Raw genomic sequence first — 21,002 nt, 5'->3', positions numbered from 1 at the left:
CATGTAGGCATAAGAAACAAACTATTCAGAGAAAGGGAATACAATAAGACATGTGGCCACTCACTAAAACTAGAGGAAAGGCGGTTTAACCTTAAAGTAGTACGTAAGGGGTTCTTCACTGTAAGAGCGGTAAGGATGTGGAATTCTCTTCCACAAGCAGTGGTATCAGCAGGGAGCATTGATAGTTTCAAAAAACTATTAGATGGGCACCTTAAAGACCACAACATACAGGGGTATACAATGTACGGTTAAAAGCAAACACACACACATCATAGGTTGAACTGGATGGACTGATGTCTTTTTTCAACCTCACTAACTATGTAACTATGTGACATCATTGACCTAATATGGCCACATGGCTATATTAGGTCCAGGAAATTGACCCAACATGGTCATGTCGCCATGTAAAGTCAATGAGGTCATGAGCAACCCTGCCTCTTTGTGTATGTGTAGCTGTGGGGTGGGGAATGCCCTGGCCACAGTTGATTGAGAGACGGTGGATGGGAATGACATCTTTCTTCTTGGTTCAGTCCAAACCCAAGTACTGACTAAACCCAAGCTCATCCTTACCAGTGATGTTACTGTGGTGAACAAGCACGACTTTACGTGTGAAACACGTCTACCTTTTTGTATCCTGTATTGACTGTCCGTTGGTTTAATAAAGAAGCATCATTATACCTGTTGGAGTGCGGCCATTTTTGTTGGTATTTTCAAGTGATGTTTCTGTGCCACTGCATGGGGGAAAGCCAAATTCCACAATTTTTTGGTACTGCACTGGAACCATTTGAGCTGTGGTGATGTCTTCTTCTACTCTTTTTCTTTTCTTTAGGAGGATTACACCTTGTAAAGGTGAAATATAGGGGATGTTGTACTCTAAAAGTGCTAGTTGTTTGGCTATTATGTTGATCAAATGTCTATATTTTCTGAGTCACTGACTTCATTCTAGGTTCATGCTTGTTCGGGGTGAATAACTGAGAAAATGACAAAGCCAGGGACAGTTGGATATCTATTATTTCCACATTTTTTTAAGTACAGGTTTCCTTTAAAAAAAAAACTCAGCTATGTAAGGCATGAGACAACAATACACCATAGAAAGCATCATCAACACAGTCTCTCTTACAAGAAGTTAAATAAATGTTTATTCTAGAATAAAGAAAGTGTAATATAATACCCACAGGCTGTGTATTTAAGTTTTATTTCGCAGGGCAGGTCCTGCAAACATAAAAGAACATTATGTATTAGCTTTTCACATGTCAAATAGAGGAACCATAAAACATGCAAAGGTCCCCCTTACATTGGTGGTCAGTGGGAACAATGCCCCTAAAGCCCCGTACACACGCACAGATTGTTGGCCGACCGATCGGCCGTCTTTTGTCCAGTGTTGTTGTGTTGGTTGAAATGTGCTTTAGACTTGCACTGGACTTTTGTTGGCCAACAAAAACCAAGTTCAGAAGTGATGTCATGTGATGGTTGACTTTCCGTGTGTTTTTTCTTCTCTGAGCATGCCCAGTCTTGCTCATCTGATTTTTGTCTGCCGAAATCTGTACTGACTGAGGAACAATCGGCCGTTCTGTTGTTGGCCAACAAAATTTTTATAGTCTGCACACCAGATTTTTTTCGGCCGAAAAGTCGCAGTTGGTTGTCGGAAGCATCATACTAACAAGCCTACAATCGGCCGATCGGATGTTGGCCGACAATTTATGGCCAACAATCTGTGCGTGTGTACAGGGCTTTAGGCTTGTTTTGAATGGGATCAAATCACACCACATAACACCAAAAAAGTGCAGGCATTTTTATGGAGCCGAACTGCAACTGCATCGTATGGTCATTTTGTACCATGCGATACGGTGTGGGCAAACCCCCCCCCTTGTTTGCGATGTGTTTGGGGTGTCGTTAACTTTGTATTGACACCCGTAGCAGATCGCAAACAGTGGGATTGCAATGTGTTGTGGGAAACGCACGGGGATTGCTGCACTGCATATGTGCGAACCTAGGCTAACATTGATGGCCAGTGGGAAGAGTGTCACTTACATTGATGGCCAGTGGGAAGAATGCTCCTTACATTGGTGGTCAATGGGAAGAATGTACCTTACATTGGTGGTCAGTGGGAAGAATGCTTCTTACATTGGTGGTCAATGGGAAGAATGTTCCTTACATTGGTGGTCAGTGGGAAGAATGCTCCTTATATTGGTGGCCAGTGGGAAGAATGTTCCTTACATTGGTGATCAGTGGGAAGAATTTTCCTGACATTGGTGGTCAGTGGGAAGAATGCTCCTTACATTGGTGATCAGTGGGAAGAATGTTCCTCACATTGGTGGTCAGTGGGAAGAATTTTCCTGACATTTGTGTTCAGTGAGAAGAATGCTCCTTACATTGGTGATCAGTGAGAAGAATGCTCCTTACATTGGTGATCAGTGGGAAGAATGCTCCTTACATTGGTGGTCAGTGGGAAGATTGTTCCTTGGATTGGTGGTCAGTGGGAAGAATTTTCCTTACATTGGTGGCCAGTGAGAAGAATGTCCCTTACATTGGTGATCAGTAGGAAGAATGCTCCTTACATTGGTGGTCAGTGGGAAGAATGCTCCGTACATTGGTGGCCAGTGGGAAGAAAATTGGTGGTCACTGGTCATTGGGAAGAATGCCCCTTACATTGGTGGTCAGTGGGAAGAATTTTCCTTACATTGGTGGCCAGTGAGAAGAATGTCCCTTACATTGGTGGTCAGTGGGAAGAATGGCCCTTACATTGGTGGTCAGTGGGAAGAATGGCCCTTACATTGGTGGTCAGTGGGAAGAATGTCCCTTACATTGGTGCCTTCTGGGAAGAACACCTCCTCGCAGATGGATTTAAAGATCTTTGGTGTCAGTGGTTACATATCTGAGAGCCTGAGGCATAAATTGCTAACTATTTAAGGAAACACCCAGCAACCTTTGAAGGGACCCCGTGGTTTCTACTGAACCCTGGTTTGGAAAGGCTGCCTTAAGGACATATAGCAGAAGGTTAGGAAGATCAATGTCCTCCACAAAGACTTTCTTCTCCTAAAATAATTAAAGACAAATCTTAGAATCTATAGTAGATCTAAGGCCCCTTTCACACACGCGGACAGTTCATTTCATCAGTTCAATCACATTTTTTTAAATAAAAAACAGATGAAGATTACATAAGTTTGTCATGAGTTTTTTACATCCTCCAACCAGAGTCCTTAACCACTTGAATTTTGTTTTTTTCTAGAGATGCATTGATGTCTGTTTTTCATCTGTCAACGGATGGATGAAAAACAGAAAAAAAACGTCCGCATGTGTGAAAGGGGCCTTCAGCGTAATTATCTCTTAAATAAAATGTTTTTTAAATTCCTAACATTTCTTCAGAAAACAATATATGGTGTTAACTTTATGCATTTTTGTTTCACTCTAGGCCCTAACTGTGTCAATTCAGTACGGATGTTATCCTGGTGGACATGTTTCTGGGACTGTTAGTGTAAAGCTCATTTCACATCTGTATATAATATATGTAGCACTGCCCCCTAGAGGACTGCTGAGAATTGCAGTTTCTGGATTCCCCTGGGTTATCCTTAGCAACTGATAGCAGCCAAATAGCATTAAACGTCCTGGGCTCAGTCAATAATCAATCCAGGGGATGTTGGTTTTTTGTGTCTTTATTTAGAACTGGGATAGGAGAAGGGATGAGTGGGATACTCCAACTATGAACCATGCACTATCTTGAGGACAACTAGCTGTAGTGTGCGGCAAGGCCGCTGCTTCACCTTGCCACTGAAGTGAAGATAGATAATGTGATCCCGTTTAAGTTATTCTTCAGGGTTCTAACTTGGCACCCCCTTTCTCATTTGCTGTATGCACTGACACCTGTCCACTGACTCTCCACTAGAGAGGTCCCTTTTCCTGGGCAGACCCCTGACAAGATTCCCAGTACTCACGGACACTGTTTTTTCCAAGGTTGCTCTGCCTTCAACTCCACTTGTCAGCTTCCTGGACCTCCTGGCTCAGCACCAAACTCTTGGCTCACTAGGCCGACCGCCTGCGACCACCTTCCACAACAGACAGGAGAAGAGACAGCCCTCACCCTCCTCCTGGGACCTGGCTTTCCGCCCAAAGACACCCTGTCACATGTGCCCCTGGCTTTTTTAACATATCCCAGGATGCCTCACTGTTTGTGCCAATCCACTGGAATAGTCATAAAAGCCTGTGTGTTACTGGCTGGGTTTCCTCCACTGTACAACGGGCTCCCCTATTGGATACAATGGGGACACTCCCTCAGCCCAGATGAATCACACCCTGGACACATGTAACAGGCCTAACTATTGATCAGGCTCCCCTGATAAGCAGATGGAGCAGACTCGAATTTACCTGCTACTCCCCTATTATGCAGGCAGAGCAAACTATTCTCCCTGCCTAGCACCTATCTAGGAGGGTGCTACATATATTTAAAGTGTTTGGGGGAAGGAGAGGTGTTCAATAATGATCTGGGCCCCCGGGTCATATAGTCAGGGGTGTCAAACTCAAATTCATTGCAGGCCGGTTCTATCTATAGCCCACCACCATCAGAAGTCAGGAGCCCCCACCCTCCCTTACATCACAGTGCATCCCCCTTACTACGTGCTGCTGCTGAGAAGAAGCTGGAGGCAGAGATGGGAAGTAAAAACTGCAGGGTCTGGAGGTGGACAAGAGGAGGTCTGGAGTCAGCTTCCGGAGTCTGCTGAATACTGAGACCAGTGGAGGCGGAGGCGAGGTAGTGCTGCAGCTGCACAGAGAGGTGCAGGATTTGTAGGAGGAGTTTTGTCCTCCTCTCTGCTGCCAACTGCTGAGATGGAGGGGGGGGGGCTGGTGGGGTGGTAGAGACAAGCCTCTCTGCAGCTGCATGGGGTAGCACAGGATCTGGCAGAGGAGTTCTGTCCTCTCTGCTGCGACAAGGTGGGGGCAGATAAAGTAGGTGCAGCAGCTGCAGGAGTAGTGCTAGGGCCACATGAAATGGTCTGGATGGCAGGATTTGGCCTTGTGTTTGACACATGTAGTCTAGGCATTCCACTGCTGCCTAGCAGGCAGGCAGGTAAGAATCATTTATTGCAGAAGGGACATAGCAGGTCTCTTTTACAATAAAAAGCACATCTGCTCATAATTCTTTTCTTAGGGGGGATGGTGTGTAGTTCTGATTTAGGCATTCATTATAGTGGCTGTAAACCTCTGAAATCAAAAAAGCGTGACCGCTGCAATGTATACTTGCCTCTATCCAAAGCACCTAATGTGATTTCTGTCCTTCCTCTACTCTTTTCAATTCATTACTGGCAGCCTATGCCAACATTAGCAGGTGATTGGTGGACTCAGCTGTGCATTTTTACCTATATGACTGTGTAGAGGGGGGTGTCCTTTCCCTGCTCACGTCTTAGATTACACCCAACTTTCCTCCATTTGCTGAGAAGTGTGTGACATCAGATCCCCGCCCCCCTCCTTATGGAGAAATGCTGTCTAAATTCTGTAATTTGTAAAGAAGAGAGTGCTGCAGATAAACAGGTACAAATAATGTATTTTGGATGTTTCATCTCTATGTATCACCTGAGGCCAGTCCCTTCACTGGGTGTATGTAAGGGTTTACAACCACTTTAGGAAATCTGGTTCCCTTTGGCCATATCTACACTACTTACTCTGCTGTAAGCAATTCGAAATACACTGATGCCAATTTCCTAAAGGAGTTGAAAATCTGCAATTATCCAACCATGCAAAAAGTAAATTCCTCTTTACTAATTTCATGTATACATGACTGGATTTTCAAAGTAAATAAAGGTAACATTTATTGAGTGAAGATTCTCAACTCCTATAGTAAATCAGCCTTATGGTTTGCTGCTGTGTGGAGGTAGGGCTGTCTTACTGAATGGGCACGCTGGGCAGTTGCCCGGGGCGGCCCCACCTGCCCAGTGACCCAGCCCCAGCCCCAGCCAAGCATTTGTCCCGACACCCGTGTGCATCCCGCAGCTGAACTTAGCAGGTAGCAACCGCCTGTCGGCCCTGCGCTGCTGTCAGGCCATTTGGACAGTGGAGGGGGAGCCCACAACTGCAGGAATGCCTGTCCGCCTCCACAGGAACACACAGGACAGTCGGGTCTGACTCCTGTCCATGTGTGTGTTCCCCGGATCCAGCTGCCGAACTTGGAAGCTGTCATTAGCCTGGCACTGCTGTACCAATAAATATCGCCTTATCGATAATTTGCATTTTTATTCTCGTCGTGGGTGATTGTGTAGGCGGGGCCCCAGTGCACTGCATTGCCCGGGGCCCTTTAACCACTTGCCGACCGCCGCACGACTATCTACGTCGGCGGTCAGCCCCTCACAGGCAAACTAACGTAGGGCTACGTCGCTTGCTTGTGAGGGTCTAGGGAGCGAGCGCGCGCCCCCGGAGGCACGCTCCCGCTCCCGCGTGGTCACGGACCCCCCCGCGCATGTGACCAGCGGACCCGATGTCCGCCAGCCACTCGGCGATCGGCGGGGGAGAGGGAGAATGTCAGGCAGCTTGTGTAAACAAGCCACCTGGCATTCTCCTCGCTGTAAAGACACTGATCACATGGATCTACTATGTAGATCCGTTGATCAGTGTCCTTACAGCTCAAGCCACAGCCAATCACAGTAGAAAGCACGCCCCTAGGGACACACACAGCCCCTCCCTCCCAAATAAAGTTAACCCCTTCACTACCAGTGTATTTTTACAGTAACAGTGCATATATATAGCATTGATTACTGTAGAAATGTCACTGGTAACCCCAAAAGTGTCAAAAATGTCAGTCAAGGGTCCGATCTGTCCGCCGCAATGTCGCAGTACCGCAAAAAACATCGCAGATCGCCGCCATTACGCGTTAAAAAAAAAACCAACAAAAATGACAAAAATCTTTCCCTTTGTTAGTAAACGCGATAACTTTTGCGCAAACCAATCAAAATACGCTTTTTGCGATTTTTTTTACCAAACATAGGTAGCATAAAACAAATTGGCCGAAAATGTTAAAAAATTTTGATTTTTACATTTTTTTGGGGGGGAATTTCATATAAAAAAATGTGAAAAATATTGCTATTTTTGCAAAATTGACGCTCTTTTTTGTTTATAGCGCGTGATCAAAAAATCGCACAGGTGATCAAATACCACCAAAAGAAAGCTCTGTTTGTGGGGAAAAAAAGAACGCCAAATTCGTTTAGGTACAGTGTCGCACGACCGCGCAATTGTCCGTTAAAGTCACGCAGTGCCGAATCGCAAAATACCCCCTGGTCGGAATGGGGGTAAAATCTTCCGGGGCTTAAGTGGTTAATGCTCTTAAGATGGCACTGGGTGGAGGACCTGATACACCCCCTCTCCGGATCCCTCCCAGACTAGCTAATTCAATATTGTTGACTGAGACAAAACAAGATTATTCATTTTTTTGCAATATTTCTTTGACAATGACAAAGGACACAATTTTAGATAGAAGAAAGTTTATTTGCTCCGAAATATGTTTGAAACAAGATACGAATGTGTCATAAAATAGACTGGAAGTCCTAGCTAGCATTAGATTATTTTATTTGCAATGCAAAAACCTTGCAGAAATATAAGATTACCCAAATACCAATTGACGTAGATGAGTAGACGGAGAAAGCAGTCCATATAATCACTTAGACTCAAATCACGCTTGGTCTTGTGTTATGGCCAAATCAGACATTGACCTCACATTGAATGATGTCATCAGTTGGGGTGAGAAGCCACAGATAGCCGTTGTCATAAGTGACGTGTTTGAAAGTAGCGCAGAGGTCCAGCTGGGTCCAAGATGTTCCAATTGGGGTTTTGGCACTGATTCCATCCCTAAAACAAAAATATTTCTCACTTATACAACATTAAAAAAGTAATATTAACCACTTCAATACCGGGCACTTTCACCCCCCTTCCTGCCCATGCCAATTTTCGCGTTCAGCGCTGTCAAACTTTGAATGAAAATTGCGCGGTCATGCAACACTGTACCCAAATGAAAGTTTATAATTTTCTTCCCACAAATGGAGCTTTCTTTTTTTGGTATTTAATCCACACTGGGGTTTTTTTGGCTAAAAACAAAAACAAAAAAAGACCGAAAATTTTGAAAAAAATGTTTTAGTTTTTCTTCTTCACTGATGTGCGCTGATTAGGCGGCATTGATGGACACTGATGAGGTGGCACTTATGGGCACAGATAGGTGGCAATGATGGGCATGGATAGGTGGCACTGATGAGCACTAATAGGTGGCACTGATTGGCACTGATAGGTGGCACTCATGGGCACGGATAGGTGGCACTGATGGGCACTAATAGGTGTCAATAATGGGCACGGATAGGTGGCACTGATGGGCACTAATAGGTGGCACTGATGGGCACTAATAGGTTGCACTGATAGGCAGTACTGATGGGCACTTATGGGCGGCACTGATGGGCAGCACTGATGGGTACTGTTAGGCAGCACTGACTCCCATCACTGATGGGCATTGATTGGTGTTACTGCTGACCACTGGTTGGTGGCACTGCTGGGCAATGATTGGGGGCACTGCTGGGGCTATATTGATGATCAGTGCTCTGATTACCTGTACAGTTCTTCTGTGCGAGGAGATGCTGCTGATCAGCTCTCCTTGCCTCACACTAACAGAGTGTGAAACGAGGAGAGCCGAAAACGGTACTTCCGTGTTTAAATGTGATCGGCTGTGATTGGACACAGGCGATCACATGGTCAAAGAGCCAAGCTATCGGCTCTTTACCCAGTTTAGGGTCCTGCCGATAGTGGTCATATGACGTTGCCCCAGAATGAGAGGGGATCCTTTTTCTCCCTTTTCCTTGCTCCTTACAGTACATAATGTGTTATACATTATATTCTTCTTAAACTAACCTTGGTATTCCCTCTGCAGCGGGCTCCCATCTTAATTGTGGGCATGTGAAGCCCACATGTTCCTACTTCCGACAATAGGAGCTGCTGGTTACCCAGCATGCACCTCCGGATCTCGCGCATGCGCAAAGGACCGACGGTTGAGTCCCTGGTTACCATCTCAACGGCGGCGTCGTAGGAAGGTCCCGTTGTTATGACAACATAAAGTAATACGGGCAATGGACTGAATAGCCTTGCACGCACATGAAGAGCCTCAAATCAATTCAACTCACCTCCTCAACCGCCGCTGCCTCTTCTGTGTGTAATGGCAACACAACATCCATGTTCCCTTTTCCAAAATGGTGCTTAGCACTGCCTAGCACACGTCACTTCCTGTTTGCATGCAGCAATGCCCACGGGCTCCTGGGAATGATGACACACATCTCCCAGGAGCCCGTGCGCCGCAGGAAGTGACGTACCTCGCCGCGGCGCCGAAGAAGGCAGATAATTGCGCACCCCTAGCAACAAGGTAAGCGGAGCAAGGAAAAAATTTAAAAGTCGCCAATGCTGTGTTCATTTGAGGAATGGCAGCGATTTTTATAAAGTTTGCAAAATGGGTGGAACTCCGCTTTAAAAGTGAAAGTAAAAAATTTTGGGTTCTCCCCAGAACAGTAATAGAGGGAAGATTTTCCAATGGGAACACTGGTTCTGGTGACCTGGGGGTCTCCAAGGGATTCCTTTAATCTGTAAGTATTTCCTTTCACTTCCTGTTTTGGTTATGGGACATGAAGTGAGGGTAAATCCCCCCAATGGGACACAGATGGCAAAAAAAAACCAACAGGGATTATAATATAACTGTTACGCTGAGCGCTCCGGGCCCCCTGCTGGCCTCAGAGCGCTCACAGCGTATGCCCCCAGGCAGCACTCCAGCGTCTCGGCGTGTGCGTCCCCGCTCTCTAGGGCGCGCACGCGCTGGGACTCTTGGATTCAAAGGGCCAGTGCACCAGTGATTGGTACCTGGCCCAAAGTGGTTATTAAGGGTTAAGGTTTGTGAGAGGCAGTGCTGACTTAATTAGGCTTCACCTGTGCACTGCCCATAAATACCTTCTCCTCCCACAGCTTCCTGCCGGATCTTTGTGCCTTGTGCCTCTGAGAAAGCGTTCCCTACTGTGTTAGTTTGCCTTGCCTGTTGCCGAACCCGTTGCTACCGACTACTCGCCTTTGAACCTTTGCCGCCTGCCCTGACCTCTGCTACGTCCGACTACGCTCTTGCCTACTCCCTGTGTACCACGCCATATCAGCTGCCAGAGAGGTCGAGTTGTTACTAGGGGACACGACCTGGTAGTTACCGCCGCAGCAAATCCATCCCACTTTGCGGCAGGCTCTGGTGAAGACCAGTAACTGCTTAGAACCGGTCCTCTAGTACAACCCGCGCCATCGCCTCTCTGGTCCAGAGGATCCACTACCAGTCCTGCCGGTTCGTGACAGTAGCTCGAGGTGGAGAGAGCACTGCGACAGGAACCCACGGCACTGCTTTGGATCTCCGTCATATTTGTCTGGTAGGGACAAACGGATTCTGGAACCGGTGGCAACTGCAGGCGGAGGAGCTGACTGTTGCTGAGAAGGCAGGAGCTGCTGCAACATAGCGGTCAACTGGGCCAGCTGTTGACCCTGCTGGGCCACAATGGTGGTGAGGTCCGCTAGGCTTGGCAGGGGAACATCAGCGGGATCCATGGCCGGATCTTACTGTCACGAACTGGCAGGACTGGTAGTGGATCCTCTGGACCAGAGAGGCGATGGCGCGGGTTGTACTAGAGGACCGGTTCTAAGCAGTTTCCAAGCCCCAGATCTACTAACATTATTCAGAGCATACACAGCGGTTGCTGAATTATATGTACTTGTCTAACTGGCTCATCCTCAACATCCTCAACATTCTGAACTAATACTTCTTTCAAAACCGAGGGTTTTTTTTACACATTCCCTTAATGTTACTTAAAGTAATACCTTCTGTACAAGTTGCCTGCTGAGTTGACACCATACACGGAACCATCCAAGCCAACCTCTATCATTGACAGAGCGCCTTCAATCTGCTGCCATTGGGTTCCCTGGCAGGATGTTGGGCTGACATTGTAGCGGAAGTAAATATTGTCAGCGCTGTTGACTCCCCAGCAGCCCACTGGCCCACAGCTGTAATATTTCAGTGCCCCCGGCAGTGCGGTCCAAGTTACAGCAGAAGATCTTGAAACTGTGTCACTCTCTCTCAAGCAGTAAATGTTGTCTTGTGCATTCACTCCACTTAGGAACCGATTACCACCAGCATCCACCTGCTTCAAAAGCCCTGTTGAAAATACGCAAAAAAAAAAAAAAACATTATTCCACTAAACTGAGTGTAATAACAAAAAGACAATTAAAACAATAGGCCCTAGTGGCCTCCCAGGCAGATGACGCCTAATAACATGATTTTGCCTGGGAGAGTCACACTGCCGACATAAATAGGCAGTGCGCCGACGGGAAGTGGTTAAAGGCTTGTTGTTTTGAAAAAAAATAGCAAACATGTCATACTCACCTGCTCTGTTGCAGTGGTTTTGCACAGATCCTGCTCTTCTTGCGTCCTATGCTGGCACTCCTGACCCCTCCCTCCCTGAGCAAATAGCTTGCTGTGGGGGGCACCCAAGCAGGGTGCTTCCAAGTCACTGCTCTGCGTGTCCCTTCACACACAGAGCCGCGGCTCAACCATGACCCTCTATCTCCTCATTGGCTCACTGGCTGTGATTGACAGCAGTGGGAGCCAATGGCCTCAGACAATGAGGAGGGAGAGTCCCTAGAGAGCTGAGGTTCTCATGGACATCGCTGGATCATGATGGGGCTCAGGTAAGTAATAGGGGGCTGAGGGGGGCTGCTGCACAGAAGGGTTTTTACTTGATGGTGCTTGTATAGACTCTTATGCAGGAGTCTTTAATTGTGATTTAAAGTGTTACTAAACCCAGGAGCCTGCATTCACTATATCTGGTCTCCCACAGTACACAGAACATGGAAATGCAATTATTTTAGTAAATATAAACCGCTTAATGCTTCCTGTGACTTCTATCCGTGTCCAGCCAACCACTGGTTAAATCTTGTAGGAGGAGTTTTCTAACTATCCTATGAGACAGCAGAACCCCTCACCCTCTGTCTGGACAGTGCTGATTGGCCCTGTGCTGGTCACATGCACCCTCCCAAGAAAACAAAACAAACAAAAAAAAAAAACCTCCTAGCAATGCACACCGAACTGAGCATGTGCAACTTGACTTTTTATAGACTCTGTGTTATCAGGACATTTTTAGTGGACAGTGGAAGAAGGGAAGGATCAGAGAAGACAGGATCAAACAGCCTTTTTTCACAATGCAGGGGATTAATGGGCCATACACATTATAAGATTTTCTGAAGACTTTTGCCTTTAGACTTACCAAAACCATATAATATGAGGTCAAATCTAAACACTTTAAATTTGTATGCAATCTGGCAGGCCCTTGCACTACATAGAAAAGGTAAATCTGAAGGGAAAAGTCTTCAGAAAATCTTATAGTGTGTATGGCCCTTTACCCCTTAGGTTCCACAGTAAGTATTCTTTACTGCATATACACACTGATTTTAGTGTAGTGGGTTTAACAATACACTACTACAACCATAGGTGTGCACAGGCTGTTGCATTAGGGTGTGCACCTCAAAGCTCAAACACATATGTGTGTGTGCATGTGTATACTGATGGTGTTAGTAAGGCAGAGATTGGTGACGGTTTTTATTATTTTTTATTAATTTTTACAAATTTTTTAGGAGCCCCATTAGGGAGCTCTGGTGAAATATCAGGGGTTTAAAAGGGAAATCTGCACCACACTGGGTGATTAGGGTGTGCCTAGGCACACCTGGCACACCCTGTGCGCACGCCTATGACTACAACACACTGGTAACACTTTAAATCTACATGCACAATTCCACATTCCATCCAGACCCAGGAGTGCGCAAGAGTGGAAAACAAAATACAGCGCATTGTCTTTTTTATAGAATGATAAGAATGCCTCTATGTACTTTCTAAAATGAAGTAGTATACAGTATCTCCATATGATGTGGATAATATAAATGTGTATTAGATATGTTCATATCTGGTGTGTAATATATATCAATTATCAAAGATTATTTCTTTACCTGATACAGAGACCCAGTTATTATCCTGGATCTTATAGATGACGTTGGCTCTGTTCACACCCCAAACTCCAGCAGGTCCAACAGAAACATGGATGAGCTTTCCAGGAATGTTCCTCCAGGTATTGTCTACCCATCTGTAAATGTCATCATTACTGTTCACACCGTACACTTCACCAGCGCCGGCATCAATCTGTCTCAGCTTTCCCGGGATTGTTTTGCACTGAAAATCTGAATTCAAGAAAATTCATATAATGCATATACTGTACATGAATAATAGAATATATATATATAACAGTACAAACAGGTGTGAGAAAAATGTTTGCAAAAAAAAAAAAAAAGTTTTTTTGTTTTTTTCAATATTTAAAAATTGACAACTGACAAATGCTTACATTTACCATAATTTGTTTTATGCGGAGGGTTTAGCCATACTATTGTGCATGTTGCATGCAGCATTATCGGCAGTGCAGCGCTCATCAATGCATGTTAGCACATTGAGAAGGTGTACTGTGGATGCTGCAGCGCAATGAAAAAAATAAATCTATTTATAATATCAGTACCTAGATTTCAGATAAATCAGCCAACCAACACCGAATATATTCTCATTTATGGTGGTCACTGAGGAGTTGAATAAAGCCCCGTACACACGCATCGATAATTGGCCGTAAATTTTCGGCCAACGTCCGATCGGCCGATTTTCGGCTTGTTAGTATGATGCTTCCGACAACCGACTCCGACTTTTCGGCCGAAAGAAATCTGGTGTGCAGGCTATAAAATTTTTGTTGGCCGTCAACACAACGGCTGATTTTCCGTCAGTCAGTACAGATTTCGGCAGACAAAAATCTGATGAGCAAGACTGGGCATGCTCAGAGAAGAAAAAACACACGGAAAGTAAACCAGCACATGACATCACTTCTGAAGTTGATTTTTGTTGGCCGAGAAAATTCGTGTGCAGTCTAGAGCACATTCCAACCAACAAAAGACCACTCTGGACAAAAGTCGGACGATCGGTCGGCCGATAATCGTTGCGTATGTACGAGGCATAAGACCTTGGGCTCTGAAACCCCTATAGAATCTGTCCACATTTGTGTGTGTCTGTAGTGTGTAACATGTAGATGCCGGGACAGCCAGAAAATTAATAACTGGACTTTGGACGCTGCATGAAGAATAGTGAGACCTGAATACAGGTGCAGCAAATTTATAAAACGCAGTGTATATATATATCTCACATTCTGAACATGCAAGAACCAAAAATGACAATGGGGTTAATAGGTATCCAGCATTTGTGAAAAGCTGAAACCTCTCTTATGCAATGACTTGCCCTTTAGGAGAATCATGAACTAGAATAGCAGCATTCAGTTTGCAGGCTTATCTAATACCAGTGCAATGTGCATTGATGTACAGTAACCCAAGGCAATCAATCAGAAATCACTTCTATTAGTTCACCCATTCCAAGATACTTAATTCTGAATTCTGATTGGCTTTAAAAGGATAAATGCAAACACCTTATAGTGTCTAATCTCCCTATAAAATAGAAATAGATGGGAAGGGAGAGAGATCTTACCTCCAGAAGCAGAGATTCCGGCACACAGCAGGAGGAGGCTCACAGCAAACAACATCTTGGCAGGTGAGGATGTAGGTAGAAGGTATAGAGAGCTGGGAGAGCTTGTTGTACATATACAATGCCTGGACTCCACCTATTGTGGGACGCTCGTCTAGGATTGGCTGACAGAAGGAATTTAATTTAACAAACATAATGTTTTTTTTTAAACTGATTTAAACTAAATGTATATATATATTTATGCACACATTTTCATAATTTCCCCCCCCCCACTTTCCTGTTACAATAGCTGTGCTAGGAGTCTAAATGCTACGATGCAGTTCAAAAGGGACCAGACCAAGACCCACTGCACTTAGTATAAATCAGGGTTGTCCAACCTTTTGGCTTCTCTGGGCCACATTGAGTGTAGAGAAATTTTCTCGGGCCGCATATAAAATATATACTATAGTTAAGATATATAAGTAATAAAATGCCGCCGCGCCCTTCCCGCACCGCCGCACCCCCCGCACTAATTTAACACAGCTAGAGGATGATGAAATGAAATGGAATCAGTATACAGAGGTTTACTTCTTCTGAGAGATATTAAAGGAACACTCTAATCACCATGATCACTTCAGTGATTTGAAGTGGTCATGGTGGTAGGAGTCAGAAACACTGCACATGCTCGCCTCCCCCCCCCCTTCCCTCAGAGGCAGCCTCTGCCTACCGTTATTTGGAAGCCGCTGTGGCCATGCCCCCGACCTGACTTCCTTCCTCCCCAGCAAAAAAAAAAAAAATTGTCAGTGGGCCGCACGTGGCCCCTGGGCCGCAGGTTGGACATGCCTGGTATAAATAGTCCTCCTTTAAACTCAAAACATGACTGCTTGCTTAAATATTGTATGCACTCTTAATATCACAGTGATTGAAATGTTTGTCTTCTTGTGTTTAAATAAAAATCTGTGATTTCATCTCCAAGTCCTAAGTACTTCTCATGGAAGAAATGTATTTATTCAGACAATCATTTTTATTATGTGTATTTTGTTAGTATAGTATTACAGCTTATCTCCCTATAATCACAGATATGATCTACAATATTCCAGAACCTGTCCATCCACTTAAAGCGGTTGTATCCTCGAGAAAAAAAAAAAAAAACCTGCAGGACAAAGACATAATGAGCTAGTATGTATCGCATACTAGCTCTTTATGAAATACTTACCTTAGAACGAAGCCCCGACACGGTCGTCTGGAGAACGCTGAGGGCGCCGTCATGTTCCCTCTGCGTCTCTTCCGGGTCCGCAGGCTCCGGCGCTGTGAGTGGCCGGAGCCGTGATGACGTCACTCCCGTCCGCCGGACCTTCAGAGCGCATGCGCCGCTGACGTCAGCGGCTGCATGCAGGTTGAATATCTCCTAAACCGTGCTTCGCTCTCTTGCCTCAAGGACAGTGCACTGGAAAGAAGGGGAAGAGCTGCTGCGGATCGCAGGAACTGAGGCCGAGGCCTAGTGGTGGACACCGGAGTGAAGCCAGCGGTATGGGTGTGCGGAGGAGTCTTGGTGGCGTGGCCGAGCAGAAGGTTGCTGACAGGCAGACGGAGACGCTGATGAGAGCGGAGCCTGGTCTCCCGGTTTGGGTGAAAGACATCCAGTATCTACATCTCTACTAGAATACAGATTTAGACTTATTCTGGGAAGGGCAAACAGATTGAGTACTTTTATAAGGCCTTTCTGACACTCAGTCAAACCACTGGACACTGCAGATACAAATATAGTGCAAAGTGGGTGAATCAGGCCTTAAGCCCTAAATCCAGTTCCAGGCGGTCAATCTGTTGTGACGCATAGGATAAACTGGATTTGCCTCTCTATGGATTACAACTGTTATTGCTTTGGGGAACATAGTTCAACCTCCTTTCCTTTGTTGGATTACAAATACTTACTTTGGATTGTGGGATTCCTTGCCGGTGAAGATAAGTGAGGCCTCACTCTCCAAGAGACGCTTGCAATTCATCCTAAAGGGGGCCCCCGTTAGCATACAGAGTGCACTCTGCTAGTTAAGGTTAAGGCAGTACACTGTTTACTTTGCATCTTAGTCATTGAGTATAGTCACTCTATCTGCGGTCACTCACTAACCACATTTGTTAGTTAAAGCCTTGTTTACTATTGTCGAACACCATCCTCTTAGCATACAAACACATTTGTTTGTGTATGAATGTGTGGCTGGTGTTTTAAATCTGGACTGCTGAGCTATAAGGCATAAATCCTTGGTTGGGAACTCAGGATCCTTTCTCCTTTGTTATTATTGTGTCATTTCTGATTTTGTTTGAATACTTTGATTCTACTTCAATACTCTAAAAGAGCAGTATATTGTTTATTTAGTGCAACCTTTGTGGTCTTGATTATTCACCATGACAGAACTGATAGTGTGAGATGGGTTGGAGCAGGTTCAGGGTGTAAGAGGTGACGAGGACACCCATTCAACCGGTCACCCCAAGGGGGCAGGGCTACACCTATAACCCATGGCTGCAGGAAAGAAATTTGCACCCCGTTACAATTAACTCCTTCACAGTAACATTTGGAGGGACACGCTGAGCCAATGTCCACATCCACCTGTCCAGCGTTTTCCACTACCACTCCGAAGTAGTGGAGTTGGCCCCAAGGTGCACTCTGCTTAACTCTTGAACCTTCCATACCTCTGTACACTATGGGGGGACCTCTGTGCCATGGCCATAGGAGACAGACCATTGGCAGAAGGAGTGCAGACAGCATCTCCCTTGCTGCCAGAGACTGTGAAACCTATAACAGGTACAAGCTATCGACAGTCTGCTTGTTAGACTCTCGTTACTCTTGGTAATACCTTCATACCCCAATTTGTTAAGTCCCACTTGTTAGCTGTGTGTGTGCCCATTACTTACAATAGTAACAATAGTAATAGTAACTTTAGTAACTTCAGACCAGACAGGGACAACGTTTCAATACTTTACTTTGGCAAAAATGAAAAAATAGGCATTCACAGTCCAACAGGCAAAACATGATACCTTTCTTCGTTCCTAACTTTGGCTACAGGCTTGTGTGCTGCCCCGGCATACCTGACAGAATGCAGTCCGGCAATCATAAGTCCTTCAGAGGCATTTCCCCAGAACTGTTGTCTTCTGGTGAACCAAAGGTTAAAAGTCTCTGTTCTAGGACAAATCAGGCAGCATACTCCTTCTCCTGCGGGTCTTCTGGTTCATCTCCATCCAACCCATGGCTACTCGGGAACTCCCTATTCTAACCTCTTGCAACTCCCTTTATCTGTGCCAAAGGCAGCACCTTGGACTCCCTTGGGAGAACTCTCTTGAACCGGACCGCTGTCCCAATTTATATCACACAGGGTGAATGGGCTTGACACCCAGAAAGGAAAAAAAAAACAAAAAAAACAAACTAAAAGGCTAAGCATTAATCCCAACCCTCCCAGCACCTACTGACTGCTTTAGCCTGCTTACCAGCGGAAGAATGACGAGACGACATGGAGTAATGTTTCTCTGTCCCAACTCTATGTATTCTGTGGAAGACTACTGAAGCACTGTGGGGAAAAAAATAACCTTGAGATATTTTCCTGGAATTTTGTAATATTAAGGCTGATTTGCTTCAGGGTTTAGGAATATTGTATTAATAATGTTTTAGCTACACTAAAAAGACTTGATGGTAAGATCATTGGCTCTTGTCTAAATTGGCCCTAGTATATGTGTGCATGTATGTATATGTGTGATATGGACCTTAAATTGGAAACTCTCTGAAGACAAAGACCAGTGGCATAACCAAAGCCATATTAGTCTATTAGGTTCAAGGCTCCATTAGGGAGGTTGTTTGATGTCTCTATTCCAGAAGAGCTGATGTCAGATGCATAGAATTATGCTTTAGGATTGTATCTGTCACTAGTCACAAATCTAATTTGCAGCCCTCTACAATTCTATACCATCAGGTGTTCCAGAGGAAGACATAAATAAAAAAAACAATAATGCATGATCTAATTTGCTCCAGTGGGGGCAATTGGATATTCCCTGGATCAACTGCCCTTGGTGGTATTACCTATAAATGTTAGTGTTATTTTGGCATCGAATTTTGATTTAGTTTTAGCTATAGTCTATTGGCTAAAATGCCATTTTGGTTTTAGTCCCATTTTAGTCATCGTATTTTAGTCGACTAAAATCTCCAGTACATTTTAGTCTCATAAAAACATTTTAATCAACTAAAATCAAATGTGTTTAGTTAAATTCTAATGCATTATTTAGGCATTTCTATAGAATTTCCAAACTCATATACTCCTGGAGTAAAAGGAAATCTAATATCATGTTATTATTTATGATATTTGTTAGATATAACCTTTTGGGGCTAAACAAAGTACAGGCAGACAGTCTGTTGTTTCACTGAACGCTGCTTTTGTTCGGAGCAGGAACTCATCTTTTTATTACTCTTTTTAGGCATAGACAAAACATGAACTCACAAATGTAACACTGCCATCTAGTGGTCATACAATGTAATAGGCACACAGTAATGACATACAGTGGTTGTTGCTGATTAAATACAAACCTTGTATGCTAACACCCCCACTCAACAACTACTATCTATGTCAATCCCATTTCTGATCTAAGATCCACAAATCTGGTTCTAGCTAGTGGCTTTGTCAAAGCATCAGCAATCATTTTTTCTGACTCACAATACACAAGTACAATCACTTTCTGATCAACTAAGTCATGAATGTAATGATGTCTGACATCGATGTGCTTGGTTCTTCCATTAATTTTCTCACTTGTTGCAAGCTTAATGCAAGCCTGATTATCCTCAAATAAGACGGTAGGTTCTGATGTTGCTTCTCCAAGATCCTTGAGTAATTGCTGTAACCACACAACTTCTTGACTGGCATAAGCTGCAGATATGTATTCAGCTTCTGTAGAGGACAATGCCACTTACATCTGTTTCTTGCTGGACCATGATATAGGACTGTCTCCCAATTTTAATAAGTAACCACTTGTGGATTTGCGTGTGCTGTGATCACCTGCCCAATCGGAGTCCACATATCCCACGAGGTTTAAACCACCACTTGCTGATAGTTTCAAATTTAAGTCTTTTGTCTGTTTCAGATATCTCATAACTCTTTTGATCGCATTCCAGTCTCTTTGACGTGGTTTATCAACTCGCCTGCAAAGAAGAGACATGCTGGCTGCAATGTCTGGACGTGTAGTGGTTGCAATGTAGAGAAGTGCCTCCACTGCTTGTCTGTATTGTTCATTGGATGTGAGAAGATCATCTTCTCCTTCTAACTTTGGATAGACTGTATCCATAGGTGTGCTTGCTCCTTTCGCCTCTGTCATGTTGAATTGCTGAAGAATAGATTCAATTTTTGCACTCTGATTCAACAGGAAACTTCCATCTTTCTCACGCTGGATGTCAATTCCAAGATAATATGTCACTTCACCTAGGTCTTTAGTTTCAAAGTGCTTGTTGAGTACTCCTGTTAACTTTGCAATTTCATTGTCATTTTTGTGAGCAATGATCAGGTCATCTACATAAATTAGCAGATACATCCACTCAGTGTCTACTTGTTTAGCATATAGGCAAGGATCAGCTTTGCTTCTTGTAAATCCTTCATTTAGTAGAACTTGATTAATCTTCAGGTTCCATACTCGAGCTGATTGTTTAAGGCCATAAAGAGATTTATTCAACTTGCAGGCAAGATGCTCTTGTCCCTTTTTCAAATATCCTTCTGGCTGTGACATGTAAATTTCTTCTTCAATATCACCATTAAGAAAAGCTGTCTTAATATTGTGATGTTTCACAATCATTGTACGCATGGCAGCCACTGTCATTAGTGTTCTGAAAGTACTTTGTTTAGCAACTGGAGCAAAAGTAGCATCATAGTCCTCACCGAACTTCTGTGAGTAACCTTTAGCAACCAGCCTTGCCTTGTACCGACAGACTTTCCCTTCAGAGTTACATTTGGTTTTAAAAACCCATTTACATCCTATGGCATGTTTACCTTGAGGTAGCTCTGAAAGTGTCCATGTCTGGAGATCTTTGAGTGATGTCATTTCTTCATCAGCAGCTTTATACCATACTTGTTTCTCATGCATTGGCAGTTTCTGCATCTCTTTCCATGAACCTGGTTCAGTTTGAACAGCTCTGCGAGCTATGTAAGATAAACGTTCAGCTGGAACACCTTTATTGATTCTGGTTGATTTTCTGACTGAAGGTATTTCTGGTTCAGTTTCAGGTTTTGATTCTTCTGCAGTTATTTCTATTTCTGTATCACTTTCCTTATTTTCTTGAGTGACTGATGTTGATTCTTTCTCAGTTTGAATAGTTTGTTCAAACTTTGAGCACACAGAACTTTCATCAATAATCACACTTCTGCTGACTGTTACTTTGTTCGTGTCTTGATGTAAAATCCTGTATCCTTTTTGA

At 44.4% G+C, this 21,002-nt stretch overlaps 2 protein-coding genes across 2 annotated transcripts in view; one reads left to right on the top strand and one right to left on the bottom strand.

The window, feature by feature from the left end:
* Positions 1 to 21,002, top strand: part of LOC309567685 (fish-egg lectin-like) — a 192,242-nt gene that overhangs the window by 9,063 nt on the left and 162,177 nt on the right. The window lies entirely within an intron of this gene.
* Positions 7,575 to 14,678, bottom strand: LOC309567687 (fish-egg lectin-like). Its single transcript, XM_082273124.1, has 4 exons — positions 14,591 to 14,678; positions 13,030 to 13,257; positions 10,852 to 11,185; positions 7,575 to 7,827 (listed from the first exon to the last, which is right to left on the bottom strand). The coding sequence occupies exons 1-4, from the start codon at positions 14,643 to 14,645 to the stop codon at positions 7,680 to 7,682; spliced, it is 765 nt and encodes a 254-aa protein (XP_082129250.1). The 5' UTR covers positions 14,646 to 14,678; the 3' UTR covers positions 7,575 to 7,679.

This window comes from Pelophylax lessonae (genome assembly GCF_965119305.1).
Source record: "Pelophylax lessonae genome assembly, chromosome: 12".
NCBI lineage: Eukaryota > Metazoa > Chordata > Amphibia > Anura > Ranidae > Pelophylax > Pelophylax lessonae.
Note: the sequence above shows the minus strand (reverse complement) of the source record. Positions and strands in the feature narration are given on the sequence as shown.

Excerpts from the sequence above, each read along its gene's own strand:
- LOC309567687 (XM_082273124.1), bottom strand. The coding sequence starts at position 14,645 with ATGTTGTTTGCTGTGAGCCTCCTCCTGCTGTGTGCCGGAATCTCTGCT. Across the intron at positions 13,258-14,590 it reads CGGAATCTCTGCTTCTGGAG|ATTTTCAGTGCAAAACAATC; the intron begins GTAAGATCTCTC and ends TCTTGAATTCAG. Across the intron at positions 7,828-10,851 it reads GCAGGCAACTTGTACAGAAG|GGATGGAATCAGTGCCAAAA; the intron begins GTATTACTTTAA and ends TTTTTGTTTTAG.